This window comes from Diceros bicornis, chromosome 38 (genome assembly GCF_020826845.1).
Source record: "Diceros bicornis minor isolate mBicDic1 chromosome 38, mDicBic1.mat.cur, whole genome shotgun sequence".
NCBI classification, from domain to species: domain Eukaryota; kingdom Metazoa; phylum Chordata; class Mammalia; order Perissodactyla; family Rhinocerotidae; genus Diceros; species Diceros bicornis.
The window spans coordinates 26,303,722-26,326,703 of NC_080777.1; the positions used below are offsets into that span (position 1 = coordinate 26,303,722).

General features: G+C 42.1%; 1 protein-coding gene across 1 annotated transcript in view; it reads left to right on the forward strand.

Annotated features, from left to right (window-relative positions):
- Nucleotides 1-13,206, forward strand: part of CRB1 (crumbs cell polarity complex component 1) — a 202,575-nt gene extending 189,369 nt beyond the window's left edge. The window contains 1 exon segment of the mRNA XM_058533903.1: nt 12,991-13,206. Within this exon segment, the coding sequence (XP_058389886.1) occupies nt 12,991-13,206 (216 nt within the window).
- Nucleotides 13,207-22,982: the final 9,776 nt, after the last annotated feature.

Genomic DNA, 22,982 nt, shown 5'->3' on the forward strand with positions numbered 1-22,982 from the left:
CAGCTATATTGTCTGATCTAATTTTATAATAGGCTGTTAAATTCTATGCTAAATTTATACATATAGATAGGGCAATTTTAGTCCAGCAGTATTTTTAAACTAATAGGAAAATGCTGTTAGCCTTTATTTTTGTCCCTCCAAGAAGGAAGTCTTTACATTCCTCCATACTAATGTAAACATGTCCTTTTCCCTAGGAGTGTTTGTGGACATTAAGGTGGGCAGTTAGCAAAGTCAAACATAAGGTTTTTGTTTTGTTTTTTCAATCTTGCCAACTTGAAAACCTATAGACTTTTACTAAATGGCTTATTTGGAATTTCAAACCCTGACTTCTGAAAGAACCCTTTAGTTCTAAAACTAAATACTATTTAATAAATCCCCACGATGTGAAGGTTTCTCTCTTTGCTGGGTGTAAGATACCTTGGTGTTTTCAGTTGCGACAAGCTCGTAGATTTTAGTGACGTCCACTTGAGATCTGACCAACCTCAGCATGGCAGGATCCTTCTCTGTTTAGACAAACCAAGTCTCAAGCTGTTTTAAAGAGAGAAATAGGATTCCCATTAAAGCCAGCTATGTGTCTTTCATCTTCCACGAGGCAGAATTTGAAAATAAAGTCTAATAATTTGATGTAAACTGACAGTGACAAAAGAAATAGCTACTTCTGAGATTATTTAAGAGACTGTGCAGGGTATAGACATTCATCAATAAAACACTGGGAGAAAGAGTTTTTATTTCTACGTTGGCTTTTTAAAATAAGAATCGAGTAAATGGCACAATAGATTATATAAACAAGGGCTTCAATGACAAGCTGTTAAAGTTAAAGTAATATATTTTTACGTGGGTGACTTGACGCCACACTTTATCACTTACACGAGGGGAAGCCAATTTGAGTCTGGTCAATAAAATACAACCACCAGAGTTGGGGCACAACTGACGTAGCGTGGCGGAGCCTGGTGACACGGCATTCTCTTCTGCCGGGACACGGCGGAGCTGGCACTGCTGCCATCTGGGGTGTGTCGGATATTGAAGCACGATGTGATTGAGAAACACCCATGCAGGTATGTCAGAAGCGACGATGCAGTGGGCCCTTCGTGCTCTGGGAATTTAAGGCAGGTCTGAGGTAAGAGTGGAACTAGTTATTCAAAAGCTGGATTTACTGCAGTCCCACAACTGTTGAAAATTAAACTACATGTGCTGCAAGTTAGGGGTTACTGGGGTATCTCATTATAGGAGGCTGTTTTTCTCAGAGGCTGGAATCTCTGCTGAATTACTGAGGGACTTATTTGAATGTAGACTTGGACCAAATAATTTTCTGATAAGTTGGCCATAAATCCTCAGTAAAATAAGCTTGGTGTTCTCAGCATATCTATTGGCTTTTTGATCATTTTTATGGCTTTCCTTTTGCTGGTCAAATTATCCTTATATGCCCCTAAAGCTCCTCTGACATGGATTAAGTCAACACAAACCAATAGACCTTCATTACTTTGGCAACTGGTTTTGATTTGGGGGCAATAAATACAATGACACAGACTAGATTACCTTTGCCCAAAGGCTATGTGATAAGCCATAAGGATGTCGGGGATTCGGCATTCTTTTTCCTGCATAATGTGAGAATGAATTAATAGCAGCTTTTGACCAACTGAAGAAAGTTGGAAAGAAGAAAATCTGAGTGAGAAAAGAGCCAGGGTATAGCTCTCAGGTCAAGAATGATGATGCCAGTAGATTACGAGAATGTCCATGAACACCCACTGTGCACCTGGCGGTGTGCGAGGCACTAGCAGGTGGAGTTAGGACCAAATATATGAGGAAACGAACATTTGACGTGATCCATGAATATCTTAGTGTCTAGTAGGGGAGATAAGACCATGGGAACAAGATTTACTGGACAATAAAATTATAGAAGAGAGAGAAATCAGCAAGATCTGGAATCACAGAGGAAGGGATAGTGGAAGAAGAAAGATCTGAAAATTTGGGGTTTAGAGGAATTACTTTCATTGTAAAAATCTTTTTTAAAAATATTACTTTCCCAAGTTTTTTTTTTTTTGGAAAAAATGGTAACCTAAAGAAAATTTTAAAAAATAGTACAATGAACATGTGTGCTCTTACCCAGCCTCACCAATTTTTTAACATTTTGCTACCTTTGCTTATTTCTATCTACATATATACATTTTTTGCTGTGTCTTTAGAAAGTGGTTTACAGACAGTATAACATTTTATGACTAAATATTTCAGCAAGTGTCTCCTAAGTAAAAGGACCTCCTTCTACATCCACAACACTAGTATCATATTCAAGAAATTTATCATCATCCCTTGTTCAGATTTCTCCAATTGTCCCAATAATGTCCTTTATAGATTTTTTTGATCCAGGATACAATCAATTGCATTTAATTGTTGGCTGTCATGTCTTTTTAATATCTTTGAATCTCAAAAGTCTCACTGCCTTTTTAACTCATTTGCTGAATATTCTCTTGCTTTTGAAATTATGTGTAAAATCAATCGACATATTTATCAATCACCTTCTAAAATCTATAGACTATGACAGCGATGGGGTATAAAGAAATTCAAATCCTTTTCTGCCCTACAAAACCCAGGTTGGTAGAGGACTCGACATATTAATAGAAAGAGAACTAAAAATTTGAAGCTGATATGTTTCTAATAAGGGGTATAGGTCATATGTGCTAGGAAAGAACCAGCAGAGAATGTGCTGGAACTTGCTCACGTGACTGCTCATGGCAGGGAGAGGAAATCAAGCTTCCTGGCATGGAGTCTAGGGGCGTTACATGCCCAGGTTGGGTAAACGCTTTTCCGACAAACGAGCTGCTACTCCACATTCTCCATTCTCCAGTTGTGACTCTACAGAAGCACTTACCCCTCCAGAAAACTCCCCCGGCAGGCCGGAAGTGTCCCAGCACCAGTCATGCTTCTTGTTCTCCTGCCACTGGATCACGGTGTTTCCTTCTGCCTTCAACACCCTTCTTTACGTCCTTCTTCCAGCCACTTCCTTAGAGAAACCTAAGGGATGTCATGAAGTCCACCCACCTTCCTCCTTCTCCTTCTTTTGCACTCACCTCTAACATAGCACCTCTCTCATGGGACTGTGGGTGTTTATACTACCAATCCCCAGGCACCAGCACAATACAGTGAATTTTTTAAAGACAATGACTATGCCCTTGAATTCCATATGCCCAGGACCTCATATGCTGTCTGAAACTTTGAAGGTACTCAGTAAAAATTTACTGAGTCAGTGAATGAATGCATGAACAAATGAGTGAATGAATTTCACCACTAGTAAACTTTCCGGGCTATACAGAACTTTCTTACAGCTGAGAACAATTTACTAATGTGTTAAACAGAGCCATGAGCATTACAAGGGTGTGAGTCAATAACAATTGATCAACCCTTTTATGCAGAGCACTGCACTTTGTATTACTGGAAAGTTCCAGAGGAAACAGATACAATCCTAGGGGGAAGAGTAGATTTTGGCGCAACCGGCAATGAGCGAGAGCAGCACGTTCAAGTGCACGCTACCTGCCGTGCAGGAGCCCCGGGCATTGCCACAGAGGAGACACTGGGCGTGGAGTCACATGGGGCTTGACTGAGTCGATGGCCTGTTTCAACATGGAGAAAGGGTGCTGGCAGGAGCAGATGATTCCTGTTTGAGAAGGGGCAGGTGAAGAGAGCTGCTGTGCTGGAATGCGGGGTGCTCGTTACGCTGCAACTGACGATAACCTTCACAAGGAAGTGGAGGCGCATTAATATAATAAAAGGCTTGACTTGAAACTTAGCAATTTAGGTTTGATATGGGTAGGTTTGGTATAGTTAGTTTCCACGGGCTTCCAAGCCAGGTCAGCAAGGTCATTTTTTTTCTGTAGGGCTGACTGGATGATGTGGATTCTACGGGAAGAGAGAATGGCTAGAGGGCAGTTTAATTACACAGGTAATAGACGGTTAGTGTCTTAACCGGGTTGAGGCTGTGGGAATGCAGAAGGGAGAGCTCTGAGCAGAAAGGCAGGGACTTGGTTATGAACGGATCCGCGTGCAGAGCAATGACGAGGGAGAGGGCGTCAGGTCTGACAAACAGGTGTTGGCGGCTCACAGTGCCGTGTGATTTACACTCTTGAGATCTTTAGCCAGCAACTACTGTTTCTGGAATGAAAAAGAGAAGGAGAGGAAAGGGGAAGGAAGTAGGACTGTGCACCCAGTTTGTCTGAGACCAAAATGGGCCAAGATAACGTCCAGTGGTTCACCTAAGAGAGACAAAATAGCGTTTCCCGTGTGGAAAACAGTACCTGGCTGCTGCTTGTGCTGTTTAAATCATCTCTAGCAGCTCCGCTTCCGTCACCTGATGACCTTCCCATCCTGGCTATAAGGGGCAGGGAAAGGTAAGAACAGACATTGTGGCTAATGTCACAAAACGGAATAATGTCCAACTGTCTTCGTGCCCACTTGGCTCCTCGATCAGGTCGTTCCTTATCTGCCCACCAGCGGTTGCCAGCAGCACCTCAGACATGGCGCCCACCTTCCTCGGGAAGCAGAGCAGGCTGCTTCAGCTCCTCTGCCACAGGCTGAGGTTTGCATTCTGTAAGAATCCCGGGAGGGAGAAGCTCTGTGTGCGTCGAGTGTGTTCTTCATTGCGTGCTGCTGGACAAAGCTCTTTCGCTTCTAACTGCCTGCTGTCAAACGGCGGTCGTTGCAGTGTCTCTGTGGGATGCGCGCGGTTCCATGTGCTAGGGAGACAGCCAGGACCAAGGAGGACAAACACGTGCACCTTGATGGAGCTTCCATGACAGTGGAGAGACACACGTGGACTACATAGACTTCGCATGGCGCTACGTGCTGGGGAGACAGAAAACTGATTGCAATTGAAGAGGGGCATTGGGAAGGCCTCCCTGAGAAGCTGCCAGGAAATGATCATCTCTGCCTAGCTGGGTTGTTAGGAGAATTAAAATGGTTTCTGTGTGTACAACATCTGGGAAACCCTCAACCCAGGGTCGGCAGAAATAGTAGCTATTATCTCTAAATGATAAATTTACAAAAACATAACAAAATCTTGAGTTTGGGCTGCTGGGATTTTGTTCTTGTATGAGACACAGGGAGAGATAATTTTTATTAGTAAGACCTTGTGTTCCAAGGAAAATAATTATATCACTTAACACCACCTGCTTAAGGAGAGAAAAATGTGAAAGCAGTGTCTCCAAACTTCCGGCTGCATCCATGCTCCGGCCTAAAATCTGGCATCCTGAGTGGGAAAGAGATTGTGAGACATCAGGGCGAGAATCACAGAGCCAACGCCTGGACCAGCAGGAGCAGGGGCGGTTTCGCTCGCCTCCGTATTTCTACCCAGCATTGTGCTTGCAGAGTGCGTGTTAAGTCACTATTCGTCGAATGCAGGAATAAATGTGTCCCTTTGTGACCATTGTCACGGCACCTCTCAAATCTCAGGATAATTGAGCTCTTTCCCTGAAGGTCCACAAGGGGACGCATGTCGTGCTTGGGCTGATGTATAAAAGAGGATGATGGTTTCAACTAGAGCTAGAATTCCAAATGCGTAGGCTGATGCTGGATCCAGGCCCTCTTTCTCATTTATCTCCCATGTTTCCACACCAAATCTCCACAGTAGCTATTCCAGCCCCTTCAACAGGGCCTGATGTGGAAATTGTAGGGGAAGGGTCCCAAGACAGCACCATCTAGGGCTGCGGTCCCTGAACTGTCGCATTTGAGCCCAGTTTTTCCATCCCTAGCTATGGTGACCACCTCCAGTTGGTATAGTTCTAAGAAATCGTAATTGCTTGGTGAGAATTAATGTGGAAGACTTTAAGTCGGATTCCTTCTTTTTCCAGTGAGGGACTTCAAAGGTTGCTAAGTGCAGTCTTATGCAGCCCTGGGAGGGGCTGGGGCCCACCATTGTTTGGTTCTCAGCCATCCCAGCGAGAGCCTGGCTCTCTTCTGGGAGAAGCAGAGCAGCGGATGAAGAGACGGGGCAATGCCAAGGAGAAAATGCTCCTCAGCCTGCAGCTCAGACACGCCCTCTCTCCTCTGCTGCCTGCCGGCGGGCTGCTACTCTGAGGGACAGGTGCAGGGGCTCTGTGACACCCTCAAGGTCTTCACATCACTAAGCCTTTGATTCAGTAAAAGGAGCATCTCGCTGAATCACCCCTCATGTGCCAGGACACCACCCACGTCCTCTGTTTTGGCTTTTCAGGACGCTATTTTCCCCTGAATAACTGTAAAGTGGACAGTGTATTTATGGTTGAAAATTGGCTGCCATAGCAATATTAATTTTAAAAACAGAGTTCTGGTACATATTCAGTATTACTATGGAAACGGCTGTTTCTAGCAGTTCACTGATAAGATAGAGTTCAAGGATTGAGGTCTGTGTGGGAGGTTTTTACCATCCACCAAACTGAAGACCTACTCGTTACAACAGTAATTCACAAGAACCGCTCTCCTCAGTCTTAGATATGGAATATTCCTTTCTCTTTTTTTTTTTTTTTTTTTAATTTGTGGGATGAGAGTTACAGAGATGTCCTCATTTTGCTTTAGATATATAGATGGAAGATAAGTATTCTAACTGGCTTTTTAAAAACACAACATCTTTAAAGTTTCCATCAATCACTAATTCTTATAATAGTACATAATGGTCTTACTTAGCTACTTGTGTTAACATTAAATATACACACACATTCCCCAACTAGTTTCAGAAACTCACATATTGAAGCTGGAATGTAACTTGTAATTAACTGGCACATTCAAACATTGTAACTTCCCATCTTAAACTGTCTCCACATATTTCTACATAACTGATACAACCGAATACTAAGAAGCATTTGAAGTAATTCACAGGAGCCAATCTTACACCCCAACATTGCCGCCATTTTTAACGACAAACATACTCCTGCTAACTTTCTAAGACCCGGGCACGAGAGAAAGAAGAACCTAAGGTGGTACCTGGAGCATCCGTCCTTGAATTTCCTCACTTTAAGTCAAAGCTTTCACATTTTCACTTCCTTCCACGTGGAAATGTGAGGTCAAGTTTCCCAAGAAATCTTGTAGTTCTTGATATTTTTCCCAGGCTCCTTCTGATGTGTTTATTGTTTTCGTGTTCCCCCAAATGCTGTCATCGGCCCTAAATATTGTGACAGGCAGATCCTGATGCTGAGGACAGAAATGGTCTCATTTCTTTTTCTTTCCAGAGAAGCCAGCTCATTTTGTGTTTTCAAAATTAGATGAACTGTTCAGCAATCAGTTAGTGAGGGAATGGCTGATCCTGAGGGGCCGGATTGCACAACCTTCTGCCAGCGCCACCTCGGCACGGTGAGGGTGATAAGGGCTGCGCCTCACGGTCCCCAAGCTCGGCTCTGAGCGCTGGCATTTCACAAGGGCAGGCTGTGGGTGGTAGGAGTGACAAAACCCAAGCAGGACCAGGGAAATCAGCCAGGGACGGGGCACTCTGCATGAGAATAAACAAGAGGCGCAGCAAGGACTGAGTTCCCATTCTGCACCTACACATCATGAGAAGCTCTGTGTACTCCGCAATTCTCAGAACAATTCCGAGATATGGGAAGTATTATCCCCATTTGATGGGAATTATTAAATCCCCATATTTAAGCTTAGTACACTACACCACTGGCAAAAATGGATTCAAATCCATTTCTGTGTGTTTAGCAAGTGCATACTCTTTTCAGTCTCCCTTCAGAAGAAACACAAACAAATTCCTTTTCTGGAATTTAAGGAAAAAAAGCTAATGTATGGTTCCAGCACATTGCAGCATCCTCTCAAATAAGAAGGTTCAAAATAAGTTTTGACAGTTTCACCTCAGAAGGCCAGAGTGTAACTTTGCCTTGGCTGTTACATAGGACATAACCAGTCAATGTTTCAGAATGAGTCTTCTTTGGGGAAAAAAAAATGAAACACCTATTGATTTTCTTCTGTAGATATAGAGGTCAAAGTAATCTTAGTTTTTAATCATGTATAAAATGTACTTTTAAAAAAGATGTGAACATAATAACAATACAGATTGCAGTATAAGCCATTTAAAAAAAATAATTTTACATGCAATTTTTAATTAATCGGGGGGTACATCTTTTCAGAAAAAGGTTACTCAGAAGTGCGGTGTTAGAAGCACAACCCGTCCAAACGGGTCTGGCCTCAAATCCATGCTGCTTTTCAGGACAGTCCCACCCTTGGAGGCCTCCATCAGTTCATGTGTCACAGCAGTTTCCATTATCAAAAGATCCATTCCAGTGCTGGGTATTTTAAGCACAGTTGAAGAATAGCAGAGCAAAAAACGCCTTTCAACCTTGGGAATTCAAAAGCAAAGGGCCCTCAAGAGGCGACTTCAAAACCCAACTCATTCAGCCTTACTCCAAAGCTTAACGACATGACCCATTTGATATGGTTAGGGGAACTGCTTCATCAAAAACTTTATCTGAAGCTTGGAATTGCAATATCAGTTTTGTAGGTTGGCTCCCTTGGTCATATTGCAAGGTATTGAGGGAGTTCTGGTTTATCTTTTGTAACTAAATAGATTTAGGGATAATGATAAATGGCATATTAATGGCTACCAATATTTTTGTGTGTTGAGAACTAACGTTAGGCCATGCTTTGTGTATTTTGCAGTCATTGTGTTTCATAACTTCCATCCTTTGAAGCATATATTAATATCCAGTTTTATAGGTGATGAAAATGAGTCTGTGAGAGGGGAAGTCACTTGCTAGTGTTCACACACGTGAGTGGCAGAGCTGTGAATCAAACCCAGGACTCTGCCTCCATCGGCTGAGCCTTAACCACTTCATCACACAGCCCGAGGGGCTGCCTCTCAGGCCTTGAATCTGTTCTTTCCTTCTTACCACATTTCTGAGAACAGCGAAGCCTCTGTAGACAGAAGTCTTGGTTCCTCACAGGTCACAAGATATGTGAAGCACATCAGCTCTCTGGTTCTGCTGTGGCTCTAACTAGGACTCAGAGCCTACACCCACGGTTCCCTCTCCCGTTCTAGTTACAAGGTAGCAGATGAGAGAGTCTAATTGCTTTAGCTTCTCCAGTATTCATTCTCAGGCCAGATGAGAAGAGCCCAGGAAAGTTCAGAAAACAGCAAAGCAAGTGATTTCTCAATTCTCTCTGTGGATGTGGACACTCCCAACTCACTCATCCAGGAGAACAGCCATTCCTCCTGAAGACGACACAATTTACTGGACAGATTAAGTCAACATCTAGTAACAAGAGTGGACATTATCTAAAGGCCTCTAGAGGATACCAAGGGTTTTTGCTGGTCAGATTCCACCTGCCCTTCTGAGTCCCAGATTTTTGACCCTTCAAGGCCAAGTCTATGGCTCTATTCATTTTTCCCAGCCCACAGTTATCTTTGCAGATAAAAGATGAAATTACTCACAAAAGGATGGCCACATATTATGGCTGGAGAACTTGCCCTCTAGTTGAGGTAAACTCTTTTTCTCAAAAACTACTGAAGTCTACGAAACTCGATATGCTTTACGCCTAAAGCTCCAACAGCTGGAGGATGAAAAGTTGTGACCCAGAATTTTTCACAGCTGACTGAAAGTGGAGAGGGGGGAGTAATTAGTTCTATCTACTAGCACCATATATGTGAATGTTTTCTAGACACTGAAACTAGCTTTTTTCCCAGACTGAACTCATAGTCCTCCTACACAAACCTGTTTCTCCTTCTATGCACCCTATCCTAATTAATGATATCCCAGTCCACACGGTCACCTAATGTGGAGTCATCAACCACCCTTATCTTTCCTCTGCTCCTCCCCAACCTCACACAATCTGACATGGAGTGACTCTACCTCAGAAATCTCTCTCAACCATTTTTTCCTTCAATCCTCACCACATTGGTAAATTTAGACCTAGGTCAACTCTTATCATGACTAATAAAATGAACTCCTATTTTCTCTACCTCCAGCTTGTTCCCCACTTTCACTGTCACCCATCCTCCATCATGTTACCAAATTAATAAAACACAGATCTGATCACATGATGCTCTTGCTTCAACTCTTTCGGGGGCTCCCCACTGACTACAGGACGAAGTCTGAATTTTGTGTGGCTTTCCAATTTCTTGTCAAGATTAATCTACTTTATAGTTCTATATTTTACTAACTTTTAAAATCTTTTCCCAATTCAAACTTACCCATTCATGGACCATACCTTTGGTCACACTGAATGTCTTACTAGTTCCCCAAACTCTAAGAACTTTTATATCCCCTGGCCCTTTTTATTTTAAATTGTTTCATCCAAATAGAATTTCCTGCTTGAAATATCTGAATGTCCACTCATCCTTCAAAGAGCCATCACATGCCTCATTCAAATATTACTTCACCTACACCCCATTACAGTTCATTTATGACACTATCATAACATGCATTTATAATGTAGTGTGATTATTTGTGTGTGTGTATGTGTATATGTGTGTGTTCTCCTCTTTTTCCTTCCCCAGAATCTGAGCTCCAGATTTCAAACTTTGATTTATCTTTGTATTTTTATTTCCTAGCTCAGTAAATGTCCATAGGAGATAGTCAATAAGTATTGTTGAATGAACGAACACATTAATGAACCACATTTGAACACGGCTTATAGTGAGTACATCCAAGACAACATTGTGAAAAGAGACAGTATAATATTAATTATATAATGGTTTAAATTAAGGTACAGTGAACAACAACAAAAAAAACTCTAAGGAGAGTGAAGATATTTAAAATCCCCTGGGATGTTAAACAAAGATTCCATCTGTGACAGTAGATTGGCTAGGTAGTGGGCGATGGGTCACAGAGAAAGCTAAATGAGAACTAAACTACCTCACTGCTGCTTTTACTCTGACAGAAATATTTCTCTGAAAACCAGTTAAAAATTCAAATGGTGCTTCTTCCTGTCTTTAATATTTCTGTGCAACTAAATCACAGCTTCATGTTATTCATTGCTAAAAAGTGCTTGGCAAACACGTTGGAATCAACATTAAACAAACCACTGTGTATAATACCCCTGAGCGTCCTGGATCCAGCTCCTCCTGACAGGCCTCTACCTGCAGTTTTCTGTTTCTAGATGTTTGGTTCGGCATCAAGCTCTTGTGTGCTTACAGCCATTCAATTGTCACATCGAATCCAAATCAAAGTGATGATTATGGAAACTGCCTGTGAGACCAGCACATAGCTGAGCGTCCTCTGCCCTGGGAGCTTTCCCATGAGACCTAACTAATTCAATTTGCTTCCTTTCCCAAGAAAACAACCATATTTTTGTAAAACAAAATTCTCCTGTAAAACAACCATTCTTTCAGTCTAAAATCAGAACTTTTGACAAAGGAGGCAAGAGATTGTGAATGTTTCTATAGATGTAGAACTATTTTATAAATATACGTTGTGGGTTCATCCTCTTCCCTTGATGTCACGCGAATGACCTCAGTCACTGAAATTAAGACACAGAGTAAACACAGGAGATATTTCAAGCCACATCTCCTGACTCTAGACCTGAGATGCTAGATATATAGTCATTTCCACATGATATGGGATTTCTTTTAAGACCTCGCTCTTTTTACAGTCCCAAGTAGCACCAGTGCTCTGGTTGGTTTTCTTTTCTTTTTTTTTTATCATATTTTCCAAATATTTTTCCCAATTTGTTTATCTTTTACTTTTTTTCCAATTATTTTATTGAGGTCATAATGGTTTATAACATTGTGTAATTTCAACTGTACATTATTATTCATCAGTTTCTGTATAGACTGCATTGTGCTCACCACCAAGTCTAATTTTTATCCGTCACCAGACATATGTGCCCCTATACCCCTTTCACCCTCCCCCAACCCCCTTCCCGTCCAGTAACCACTAATCTGTTCTCTTTATCTGTGTGTTTGTTTATCTTCCACATATGAGTGAAATCTTGCAGTGTTTGTCTTTCTCTGTCTGGCTTATTTCAATTAATATCACACCTTCAAGGTCTATCCATGTTGTTGCAAATGGGACGATTTTGTCTTTTTTCATGGCTGAGAAGTAGTCCATTGTATGTATATACCACATCTTCTTTATCCATTCATCAGTTGAAGGGCACTTGGGTTGCTTCCACATCTTGGCTCTCGTCAATATTGCTGCAATGAATGTAGGGGTGCATAAATCTCTTTGGATTGCTGATTTTAAGATCTTTGGATAAATATCCAGTATTGGGATAGCTGGATCATATGGTATTTCTAATTTTTTGAGAAATTTCCATACTGTTTTCCATAGTGGCTGCACCAGTTTGCATTCCCACCAGCAGTGTATGAGGGTTCCCTTTTCTCCACATCCTCTCCAACATTTGTTGTTTTTTTGTCTTGTTAATTATAGCCATTCTGACAGGTATAAGGTGATATCTCATTATAGTTTTGATTTGCATTTCCCTAATAATTAGTGATGTTGAACATCTTTTCATGTGCCTGTTGGCCATCTGTATATCTTCTTTGGAAAAATGTGTGTTCATAGCCTCTGCCCATTTTTTGATTGGGTTGTTTGTTTTTTTGTTATTGAGTTGTACGAGTTCTTTATATATTTTAGAAATTAACCCCTTGTCGGATATTTGTAAATATTTTCTCCTAGTTGATGGGTTGTCTTTTCATTTTATTCATGGCTTCTTTTGCCTTGCAGAAGCTCTTTAGTCTGATGTAGTCCCATTTGTTTATTTTTTTCTTTTGTTTCCCTTGCCTGAGGAAACGTGATATTCGAAAAGATGCTGCTAAGACTGATGCCAAAGACTGTCCTGCCTATATTTTCTTCTAGGAGTTTTATGGTTTCAGCTCTTACATTCAAGTCTTTAACTCAGTGTGAGTTAATTTTTGTGCATAGTGTAAGATAATGGTCTACTTTCATTCTTTTGCATGTGGCTGTCCAGTTTTCCCAACACCATTTATTAAAGAAACTTTCCTTTCTCCATTGTCTGGTTGGTTTTCATTCTAGGGGAGTTCCATTGTCCTTTGTTCTATGATTCACATCACAATTATTTCATTCCTTCCAGTTGGCAGGTGACTTGATCTCGAACATTTTCACCTCCATCGGCTTGGTGACGTTAGCCTTGTTGTTGATCCTCTTTCTGGCGGTTGCTGCTTCTGTTGTCGCCTCCAACAAAAGGGCAACTCAGGGAACCTACAGCCCAAGCCAGCAGGAGAAGGAGGGCTCTCGAGTGGAGATGTGGAGCACGATGCCACCCCCTGCGATGGAGAGGCTGATTTAGGAGCGTTCTGTCTCTCTGAGAAGGAGATCCACACTCTGAGAACGTGAGGACTGTCCTCCAGTGTTTTTCTGACATACCTGGAGATATCAGTTTACAGCTGGGATTATATTTACACTGTGGGAAGGACCCCTATGACCTTCTTAAAGACTTCCATAGTGGTTCAACTCGACACCATTGTTTTATTGTGCTATGTTAGACAATCACAGAAGAATGTTTTTGTGCCAGTAATTTCAGCCTGGTAATTAGCAAAAATATCTTCCCGAGGACAGTGTCTTCTGGGAGAAGCTCCAGTCCTGTCATTTATACTCTTTACTCTCTGCAACCTGGGAACATTGTTTTAGTTTGCCCATTAGCTGGCAACTGCGTTTTTTTTACACAGAAACTACAGGAAAAAAAAATAGAATACATTTCTCACTCTTCCTATCACGTGTGGAAGGTTTTAGTTGTATACCTATGATGAGATGTACACGTTTGTCCTTCAGTCATGGATTTGAGAAAGCCACAGGAATTACTTATGGCTAAAAGGCAATCCAAGGTCAACAAATAAAAATTGAAATGTGGTAGTTCTCCTTTCTGAGTATTTTTTGCATTTGTGTCATTACATGTGACAAAAGTAACCTCTAGGAGCATTTGAAAAACCTTCTTATGAATTAGGTTTTTTAACTAAATCATCTCAAGCGTTACATTTAAAGTCATTGCTCTTTATAAGGGGTTGCTTGAGGTCAAGACACTTCCCTAGACAGAAAACAAGATAAAAGGAAAACTCAGATTCTCAAATATAAAAGACCAAGCTCTTTCCTTCCAACAGCTTTTTGATAAGTCAGTGTCAAACAGTGACAGAACCCTTATGCACGTCAAGGGGTATGAGTGTAAGACTATCTACAGGGTATGGAGAGAAAATACTGGGCCTTCTATGTACATATTTTTTCTCCAAAGATTTGGTTAGAATTTTATATATGCTTTGAAATGCATATAACATGCTATCAAAGTAGCATATAAGGAAAAACTTAAAATATATGCCTATATATTTTGGATATATGCTCAAAAAGTGTAATGGCATGAAATCTTAAATCTGTTCTAGAGCAATCTATCCTTCTCAACTATTCAAGGACATCATTCCAGAAATTGACCCTCTCTCCCCCACATCATCAGTTTTCCCACTGTACTGGATCACATCCAATAGCACCCAACAGGCTGCCATATTTCCTATCATATAAAATTCTCTCCTGCGGCCCACATCTCCCTCCAATTACCAGACCATTCCTCAGCACCCCCTTCAGCCAAATATCCACAAATGAGTTTTCTGTATTCTCCGTCTCTCCTTCCGCTCCTTCCATTCTCTCTCGAGTTCAAACTAATTTGGCTTTTCTCTGCATCACTCCATGAAATAGCTCAGGTCAGTGTCACCGATGACCTCTACATTGCCAAACGCAATGGCCCGTCCTCAGTCCTCAGCTTACTTGACCACTCAGCAGCCTTTGAAAAATTGTCATTCCTTTCTTGAAATACTTTCCGTCCAACGGGACACCATTCCATCTTGATTTTCCTCTGACCTCACTGTCCACCCCTCTCTATCTCTTTTGCTGTTTTCCTCTAATCTCCTTGACTTTGCTTTATTTTCTTCCATGCCGTTTATCACTCCTTGACAAATGACATGTTTTGCCATTCGTTTCCTTGACTAGAATTTGAGTTACATCAGGACAAGAACTTTGTTTTGTTCTTTCGCTACAATGTTCTCCATCAGACTAACCCATAGAGCACAATAAATATTTTCTGCATAAATGGACAAATAATGAATGACTATTGCTCAAATTTGTGCCTGCCACCAGCAAAATCCCAAAGTGACCAAAATCCCATTGGGTGCTTTGGCTATTCAACTGTCATAGCTCTGTACCCTAATGTCTTAATCTCTGGCTTTTCCTCAAGTTCTAATATTCCTTTACGTGTTAGTTCAAGAAAATGGATGTCTCCGGGTGTCTCCATGTGGAGTATGCCATGGGACATTTTCTTTACTGTTGCGTCCCAGCAGAGTTACAACTTCTCAATAAAAGTTTATATGAAAAAGACAGAAAAAGCTCAGAGGAAAAAAATAAGTAGCTGAGTTTAAAAAATTACAAACTGAAAAAATCACAGAGGAGAAGTTGGTGCTATTGGGATTAGCACAAGTAAGAAGAAAAAGATAATTGTCAATGGTGAGACCTTCAGTTTAGAGAAGATGTCTAGTTAATCTAGCTCTTCACTCTCTTCCCGGGGCTAGTTTAGGGCTTTGCATAGGAATGCATGCTCCAATATATGCATGAATGAATGCATGCAGGCTGAATAAATGAATGACTCCATGTGGAAGCTCCAAACACATCAAGTTCCTTACAGACTGGCCCAGTAAGCTGAACCTCTGCTGCCTGTTTGCATTGCAAGGGTGCCACGCCTTCCATCGAGAGGCAGAATCGGTTTGCTTTCCCTCGAGTCATGTCTGGCCTGCAACTTGCTTCGATCCACAGAATGTCCTGGAAACGACGCTGGGCACAGGAGGCTCACAGCTTTTTCCCCTCCCTTAGATGGCGGCCCTGAGGCTGCCATGCTGTGAAGGAGCCTGGAGTGAAAACACCATGTGGAGAAGGAGGCCCAGCTGGGCCAGTTCCAGCCACCCTGCCTGCTGGATGCGTCCACGTGTGACCCACGTGAGACCAGCAGAGGACAACCCACAATCAGCCCACAGAGTCGCAGAGAAATAATGAATCAGTGTTTGAAGCCACACAGGTTTGGGGCCGTGTGTTACACAGCAGTCCATAACTGAGACACGTCATTCACAGCCATGAGGCAACCTGAGGGACACGGCAATGTACATGTGTCTCTGATTCTAATTTCTTTGCCTCCAAAACTGCTGCTCTGGGGACTAGTGGACTATGCAGTATTCATCTGCATAGTAACAATAATAGTAGATTATTAATAAAATATGACAAATGTATGCCTGATTTCTCAGAGTGGGAAATAAGAGTGAAGATCCACTAAATCCAAACACGGCCCTGGGTGGCGCTGGGGGCCACCGCCCTCCCAGGGCAGCTGTTGGCAGGCCTTGGGGCACAGTTGTGAAGGGGACACAGCTTCCCTTCTTCCTGTCCGGGTGAATCTGGGCCAAGGGCACCAATGGAAAGGCACATCTGGTGTGTGTTTACAAGGAATGACAGGAGGCTCCTTAGAGTGGCCTCTCACGTGGCTTCTGGAGCCCCAGTGACTGCAGAGAGAGGCAGAAAATGACAAGTGAGTCTAACTTAAATCAGCTGTCGAAGCTGTCCGTACTTTTCTTCCTAGAATTACCTCCATTCAACAGGTGCTCTCATCTGAGGCTAAGAGGGGTAGGGCCCAGAATCAGCCCTGGGCAGCCAAAATTATTATTATTACCAATTAGTATTAGTGGTGGTAAGTGAGCAGTAATCTTAGAACTAGAAGGCATCATTGTAACGATAATTTTGATCATGATCATGACCATGAGGGATCCTTTAGGGAGGTCTTGCTACAGTACGTGCATGATAACTCACGTAAACTTTACAACAGCTCCTTGAAAGAGGAACTTTTATCCTCATTATAAGAGCGTCTGGAGACAAAGAAACACAGGTTTAAATTTCTGATCTGCCCCATGCAGGTGACATCAACTTAGGCTGAAAAATGGAATCATATGTCTATCTCAGAAGCATCTTATGATAATTATCAGTGTGAAATCCTTAACTGCAAGTAAGCACTCAACTCAAAGCACCTATTGTTATCAATGGGATAAAGTGGAGCCTCAGGGGGAGGGGTGGCAGCAGAGGCAACATTTCCTCCACCTCCCACCCTATCTGCCAAACACACCACGACGGGAACCACTCCTCCTAGCCTCCTTCCCATCCATCATATGATGTATTTGGAAAATGAGCAGGTTTTGTGCAGAGAAAGACTCTTTCTTCATGTCGTTCCCGTGCCTCCGAATGTCCCCTGTGATGGCAGAACCACCCACCTGAAGAAATCACTTCATCTGTAGAACTAACATGAACCATACATGCCTCTTGTGTGTTCTCAATAAAATTGTCAGGAAATAAATCAAAAGGTTTCAGGTCTCTCAGTCTCCCAAACAACTAACAATAAGAATTTTTTTAAAAAGTTTTGCTTTACAGAAATGACTTTTTTTCTTTTGCCAGCCTTTTAGGATCCCTCCCTAAACCTCTTTTGCTAAGGAATCACAGTCGTCTATCCTCAGCAGCAGCAAGAAAGATCGACCCGTGCATCTTGGTTTCAGTCCCTCTTTTGATGATGATTAGCCGCCAGCTTCACCTGGTTTTATGCTCTACGAGGGCCTGATTCAAATCATGAAACTTGTCTCAATTCTGGGGTCAGTGTGACCTTTCACATTTCAACTGGCTTCCAGCAAAAGTGGGACTTTTGCTGCTGTGCCTTGTACTGAAGAGTGATGACAAAAATGCATGTTTCCAATTTAAGCCCATCCTTCTCTGATTTGGTACCCAGGCCCTGCTTTACGTGGTTCCAGAAGCCTGGGAACAACATCCATCAAATATATTTGGCCGTACCTGCCTGAGGAGGGCTGCTTGAAGAACCAGTTACAGGCTCTCCTCATCTGTGGGGTGACAATCTCCCCTTGGAAACTGCTCCCCAAACTACATCTTCCAGTGCTAAGAGGTGCTCCCAAATTGTAACTTGAGGCTCCAAAATTGGAGTTCATTTAGGGCTGCAATAAAGCAAACCCCAAATGGCAACAAGTATATATGTTGTTAAAAGTCCCCAAAGTATAGGTGCTCAGAACCCTGCTGCGACACAGCCCTTCACGTCACGGACTTGGACGTGCCATAGGTCAATTCATTCAGTGACGTGCTAATATCCAAAAGCCTTCTACTGCATGGGGCAGTTATCTGCAAGAAAACTTATAGGTTAGCTTCCTCCTAACAGAGAGAATTCAGAAACCTTATTTTGCTAGGCCAGTCCTGTTTGTTAACAAAAGAAATTTCTCTCCCTTTGAATAATTTGGGGATGTTTAATTTTGCAAGAACATAAACTAAACAGTAACCACCAAGAATAGGTTTAATTTGAAAATATTTTGTCATATGGAAAAATTTAGTTAAGCCTAACTCCTAAGGTTTCTTTTATGGGGTTTCCAAAATTCATAGGTTTCTGAAGTCTAGAATATAGACATCCCCACACGAACCCAGGCTCAAATTTTCCTCAAAGTCTTTGTTATTTTTCTAATGCATTGGTATTTAATTCTCTGATAGACAGAGGGAAGCCAGAATCGCTGATTAGGGGAGATTCCAATTATGTCGGCTTATTTAGCATTTGGTAGAATGCTATTACTTTGGTAGAATGGGAGGCCTTGTCGTGGGAAATAAAAAATGAAGAAAACATTGCTTACAATTAGAAAATAAATATATTGTCATCTGAATTGATAGAGGCCACTGTAAATCTTTTGAACAATCTTTTGAAACAAAATACAAATTAATTCCAATACCTCTGTCTTGGAGAAATTGGCCACATACATGGATGTGATAAAATTACATTTATTTAGATTTAATGGAGTTCCGGAACTGACATGAATATTGTTTTGGCCTGTCGAAAGCATTTCAGTAGATCTAACATCCACCCACAAGAGTGGATGAGACAATTGTACAAGAAGTGTCACAAAAATAAACACATTGTTGCCATGCAAGGCTAATGTTAAAACTTGTTTGATAAATAATCTCAATTTATTTTAAAGAGGATGAATAGGCCTCTTCTCAGAAGATATTTCTTTCTGTGGCCTTTGATCAAGACATTAAAACCAAGGATGATCAAGGTAGGTGAAAAATAAATCAAGAGGGCAGTTCAATTCATAGGCCAAAATTCAAGGTAGAACCTAATAGTGCTTAGGAACAAATTTGGTCAAAAACTGTCACCTTGCACGAAAGCCAGTGTAGACAAGAAACTAAACAGACAGACTTCACATTCTTTCATCAATATACAGACAAAGCAAAAAACAGATTTTTGGGATGCTGTGGTATTTTCATCACTGTTACAAGTTAGCTATAAAAAAAAATCAGTTTTTAAAGTCACTTTATTTTCTCCCTAAAACCATAAAAATTTCTCTTTGCTGCTATCCGATGCCGGTCAGGATGTGTATAGTAGTCAGAGAGTCTCTGTCCACAGGTGTGGATAAGACGTAATCCAGTATCATTTCTCTCCAGAAACAGCTCTCTTTATTAAAAACAGGTATTTTGGGGCCAGCCCCGTGGCTTAGCGGTTAAGTGCACGCGCTCTGCTGCTGGCGGCCCAGGTTCGGATCCCGGGCACGCACCAACGCGCCGCTTCTCTGGCCATGCTGAGGCCGCGTCCCACATACAGAAACTAGAAGGATGTGCAACTATGACATACAGCTATCTACTGGGGCTTTGGGGAGAAAAAAGGAGGAGGATTGGTAATAGATGTTAGCTCAGAGCCGGTCTTCCTCAGCAAAAAGAGGAGGATTAGCATGGATGTTAGCTCAGGGCTGATCTTCCTCACACACACACAAAAAAAAACAGGTATTTTTGATCACTAAATATTTGAAGCAATAATTGAAGAAATAGAGCACTTGTCAGAAAGGTGAACTTTCTGACCAACTGTGTTTAATCCAACTGTGTGTTATAACTTCTGTTTCCCACTAAATTGCTAAGTGTCACTCTCTTTTCCAGGTTACATTCTCCTGCTGTTTATTAGTTTATTATTTATTTACAGACTCCTGAACTCAAAGCCCCATTGAGAACCTCTGAAGCTCCGATTCCTGCAGTGTTCTTGGTCCGAAGTGGCTTTTGCTTATCTTACTGAGAAATATCAGTTAGCCATCTTGGCTCTCCCCTTTTGTGACAAGATAAAGGGCACCACCCTCTTCTCCCTCAAGGGTGACTCATATTGGACAGTAAAAAAGGGTGAAAACGTTAAAATATTGAAGTCTCCCTAGTCCCCATGATGTGTTGACATCACAGGTGTCCCATTCTCTCGGGAGTGGCAGCACCAGAGGCTCAGCAGGCTGCAGCAGTGGCTGTGGCAGCTTCCATCATCCCCGCCTCTGTGGGCCTGACTTCCAGAAGTCACTGTCAGAGAAGGGCGGTCGGGGTTTTCTCCTGCGTCCTATGAACGTCCCTGGGCCAGCAGTGGCTGCACAGACCAGCATTGCTCCCTTAACTCGACCTGGAGCTGAGTTGTCAGGTAACAATTACAGAGGAACACAGCTCCTGCAACGCTCCGAGCTTTCCAGAAATTTGTAGTGTTCTCAAGTTCATTAGATTAGGCCTGTCCTGTTGTCACACTCAGCTCTCTTCAGAGTCCTTTGCTCTGTTCTAGACCACCCTTCCCAAGCACACTGAAGCTGGAGCAAAGCCCTCCACTTGCTCCTAAGGGGGCCCAGGCTTAGGACACACGGAGGAGGGCCTTGCTACCCCAGGGCTCCCCGAGACAGACATGCACACATAACTCTGATTGATGAGCTGGGTAGGCACGTGGCTGGTGACAATCCGTCCATGTTGGCGTGAACATCCCTGGGCGGATTTAGCTATTGTTCCCCATCAGTGCTGGACCCCACTTCACTTTCTCATTCATCAGCATAATTGCCCTTTGTGATCCGCGAGAGGAAATATGATCTGTTTCTTGCTTGGTATTATTTACTTTTCAGCACAGATTTATTTGTTTTGAGTTTAAAGTCCACTCCTTGCTCATTTTCTTGCCACCTCTTCCACCTAAAACAAGGAAGCAGGGGCCGGCACCGTGGCGCAGCAGTTAAGTGCTTGCGCTCCGCTGCTGGCGGCGGGGGTTTGGATTCTGGGCGCGCACGGACGCACCTATGGAGGCGTCCCACACAAAGTGGAGGAAGATGGGCACAGATGTTAGCTCAGGGCCAGTCTTCCTCAGCAAAAAGAGGATTGGCATGGATGTTAGCTCAGGGCTGATCTTCGTCTCAAAAAAAAAAACAAGGAAGCAAACTGAGCCCTCTGTGACTCCTGGGCGTCTCCTCCAAATTCCACAGCTTTCCCTCTCTGTGTCGGATCACTGAAGTTAAAGTAATGAAGGACGTGATGCTCTCTGAAGGGTCTCCTCCTCATGCCCCACTCCCTGAGGCATTCTGACAGTTTCAAGGATGCCCAGACCTGCAAACCTCTTAGCATTCCCCAACCCACAAGAGGTTGTTGAAAAGGCATGTTTTTTGAATCCTTCAAACATATCTGGAACATGTAATCTGATTTCAAACCAGTACATATAATAATACTTCCTTCACATTCATTCTAAACAGAATTATTCAGTTCACTCGTTTAATGAAAAAAAAAAATCACCAAATGTCTTGCATTTGGTGCCAAGTACAACATAATTAATTGAAATCAAACATATCATCTGAAATCTTACCTGGGAGGAGGAATGGTGGTGGTAAAGATTGCACAAAACACAGAACACAAATTTCTGAAGCGGTCGATTATTCTGAAAGGAGATTGTTTTACTGTCCAGGGCAAAAGAGCAGCAGAGCTCCAAAAGGAACATTCTTGTGCAGAGGGAGGGAGCAATGGATGCAAAAGAGAGAAGGAAGAAGCCAATTATATTAATACTGGTCTGGTGACATTTAAAATGTGATAAGTTGAGAAAGGCTAAAAAAAATAATTCAGCCTGCAAGCAAGGGCACCTAAGACAAATCACAAAATAAGATGCAACTAATTAGGTTGAAATTCTGACATTGCTGACGATGTCATCAAAGAAGCCACGATATCAAAATGAGATCATGACCTGCTTTATAACGTGCCAAGGGTCAAATCTGGCCAGGATTCTATCAAATAATTTAAATACAAAGAAGCTTTAAATTACCTCTAAATTCTTTCCTGCTATGCTAACATTTTCAAAATCATTAAATAACTGGACGGAGCAATCACTGGAACAAACCAAATGGCAGTTGCTTGGATATTATTTGGTTTAAACCTTGAAATACATAATGGTCTCTACTGTTAACACTACGCTTCATTGATGGACAATAGGAAAAGAAAGAGATGATGCTTGGGAACAAGTTTCACATTTACTCATCCAATAAATCAGGAGGGCCAGACAAATATTTAAATTATCCTTTGCCTTGTGCATCCTTTAAACGTACACATTAACACCTCCCTATACTCTCATTTGAGAGCCTTTACCCATAATTCATGCAGAAATGGCTATGGGATTAATTTCCTCCTGGGTTTCGAGCTTTAGAAAGAAGGTCCTGATTGCTTGTTTGTGCTTCTTTCCCTCACACTTCCATCATAACCTCAGGGTTAGCTTGAGACTGTTAATTTTAATTAAGTTCAACACCATTCCTTTTATTTTTGGTTTTGCGTGTGTGATGGGAATATTTAGTGGTAGGCCGTTTCCAAAGGAAAGGATAGTTTATTTATCACACTCATGTGAGAGGTAACAGAGAGGTATAAGATCTTTCCAAAATCCTGCCATCTTGAACTAGTGATAGTCTATTCAGTTTCACTCAACATAAGGCTATCAGGCATCTACTGTGGGCCTTATGTCATGCTAAGATCTCGAGATTCAAAGACAAACAAGATTTGTGCTTTCAAGGGAGGGTAGACTTGAGTTACAAGAGGGTAGTCTGGGCATTTCAATGTGGAAATCGAATTAATTCACGTACATGAAAATTAGTTGTTTACTTAATTTTTGTCCTTTGATTCCTCAGAGAGCAGCTAGGAGCGATAGACACAAATTAAATGTTGTTTGAGCTGCTTGAGAGACTTGATCGAGGAAAGGGGGTAAATAACTGA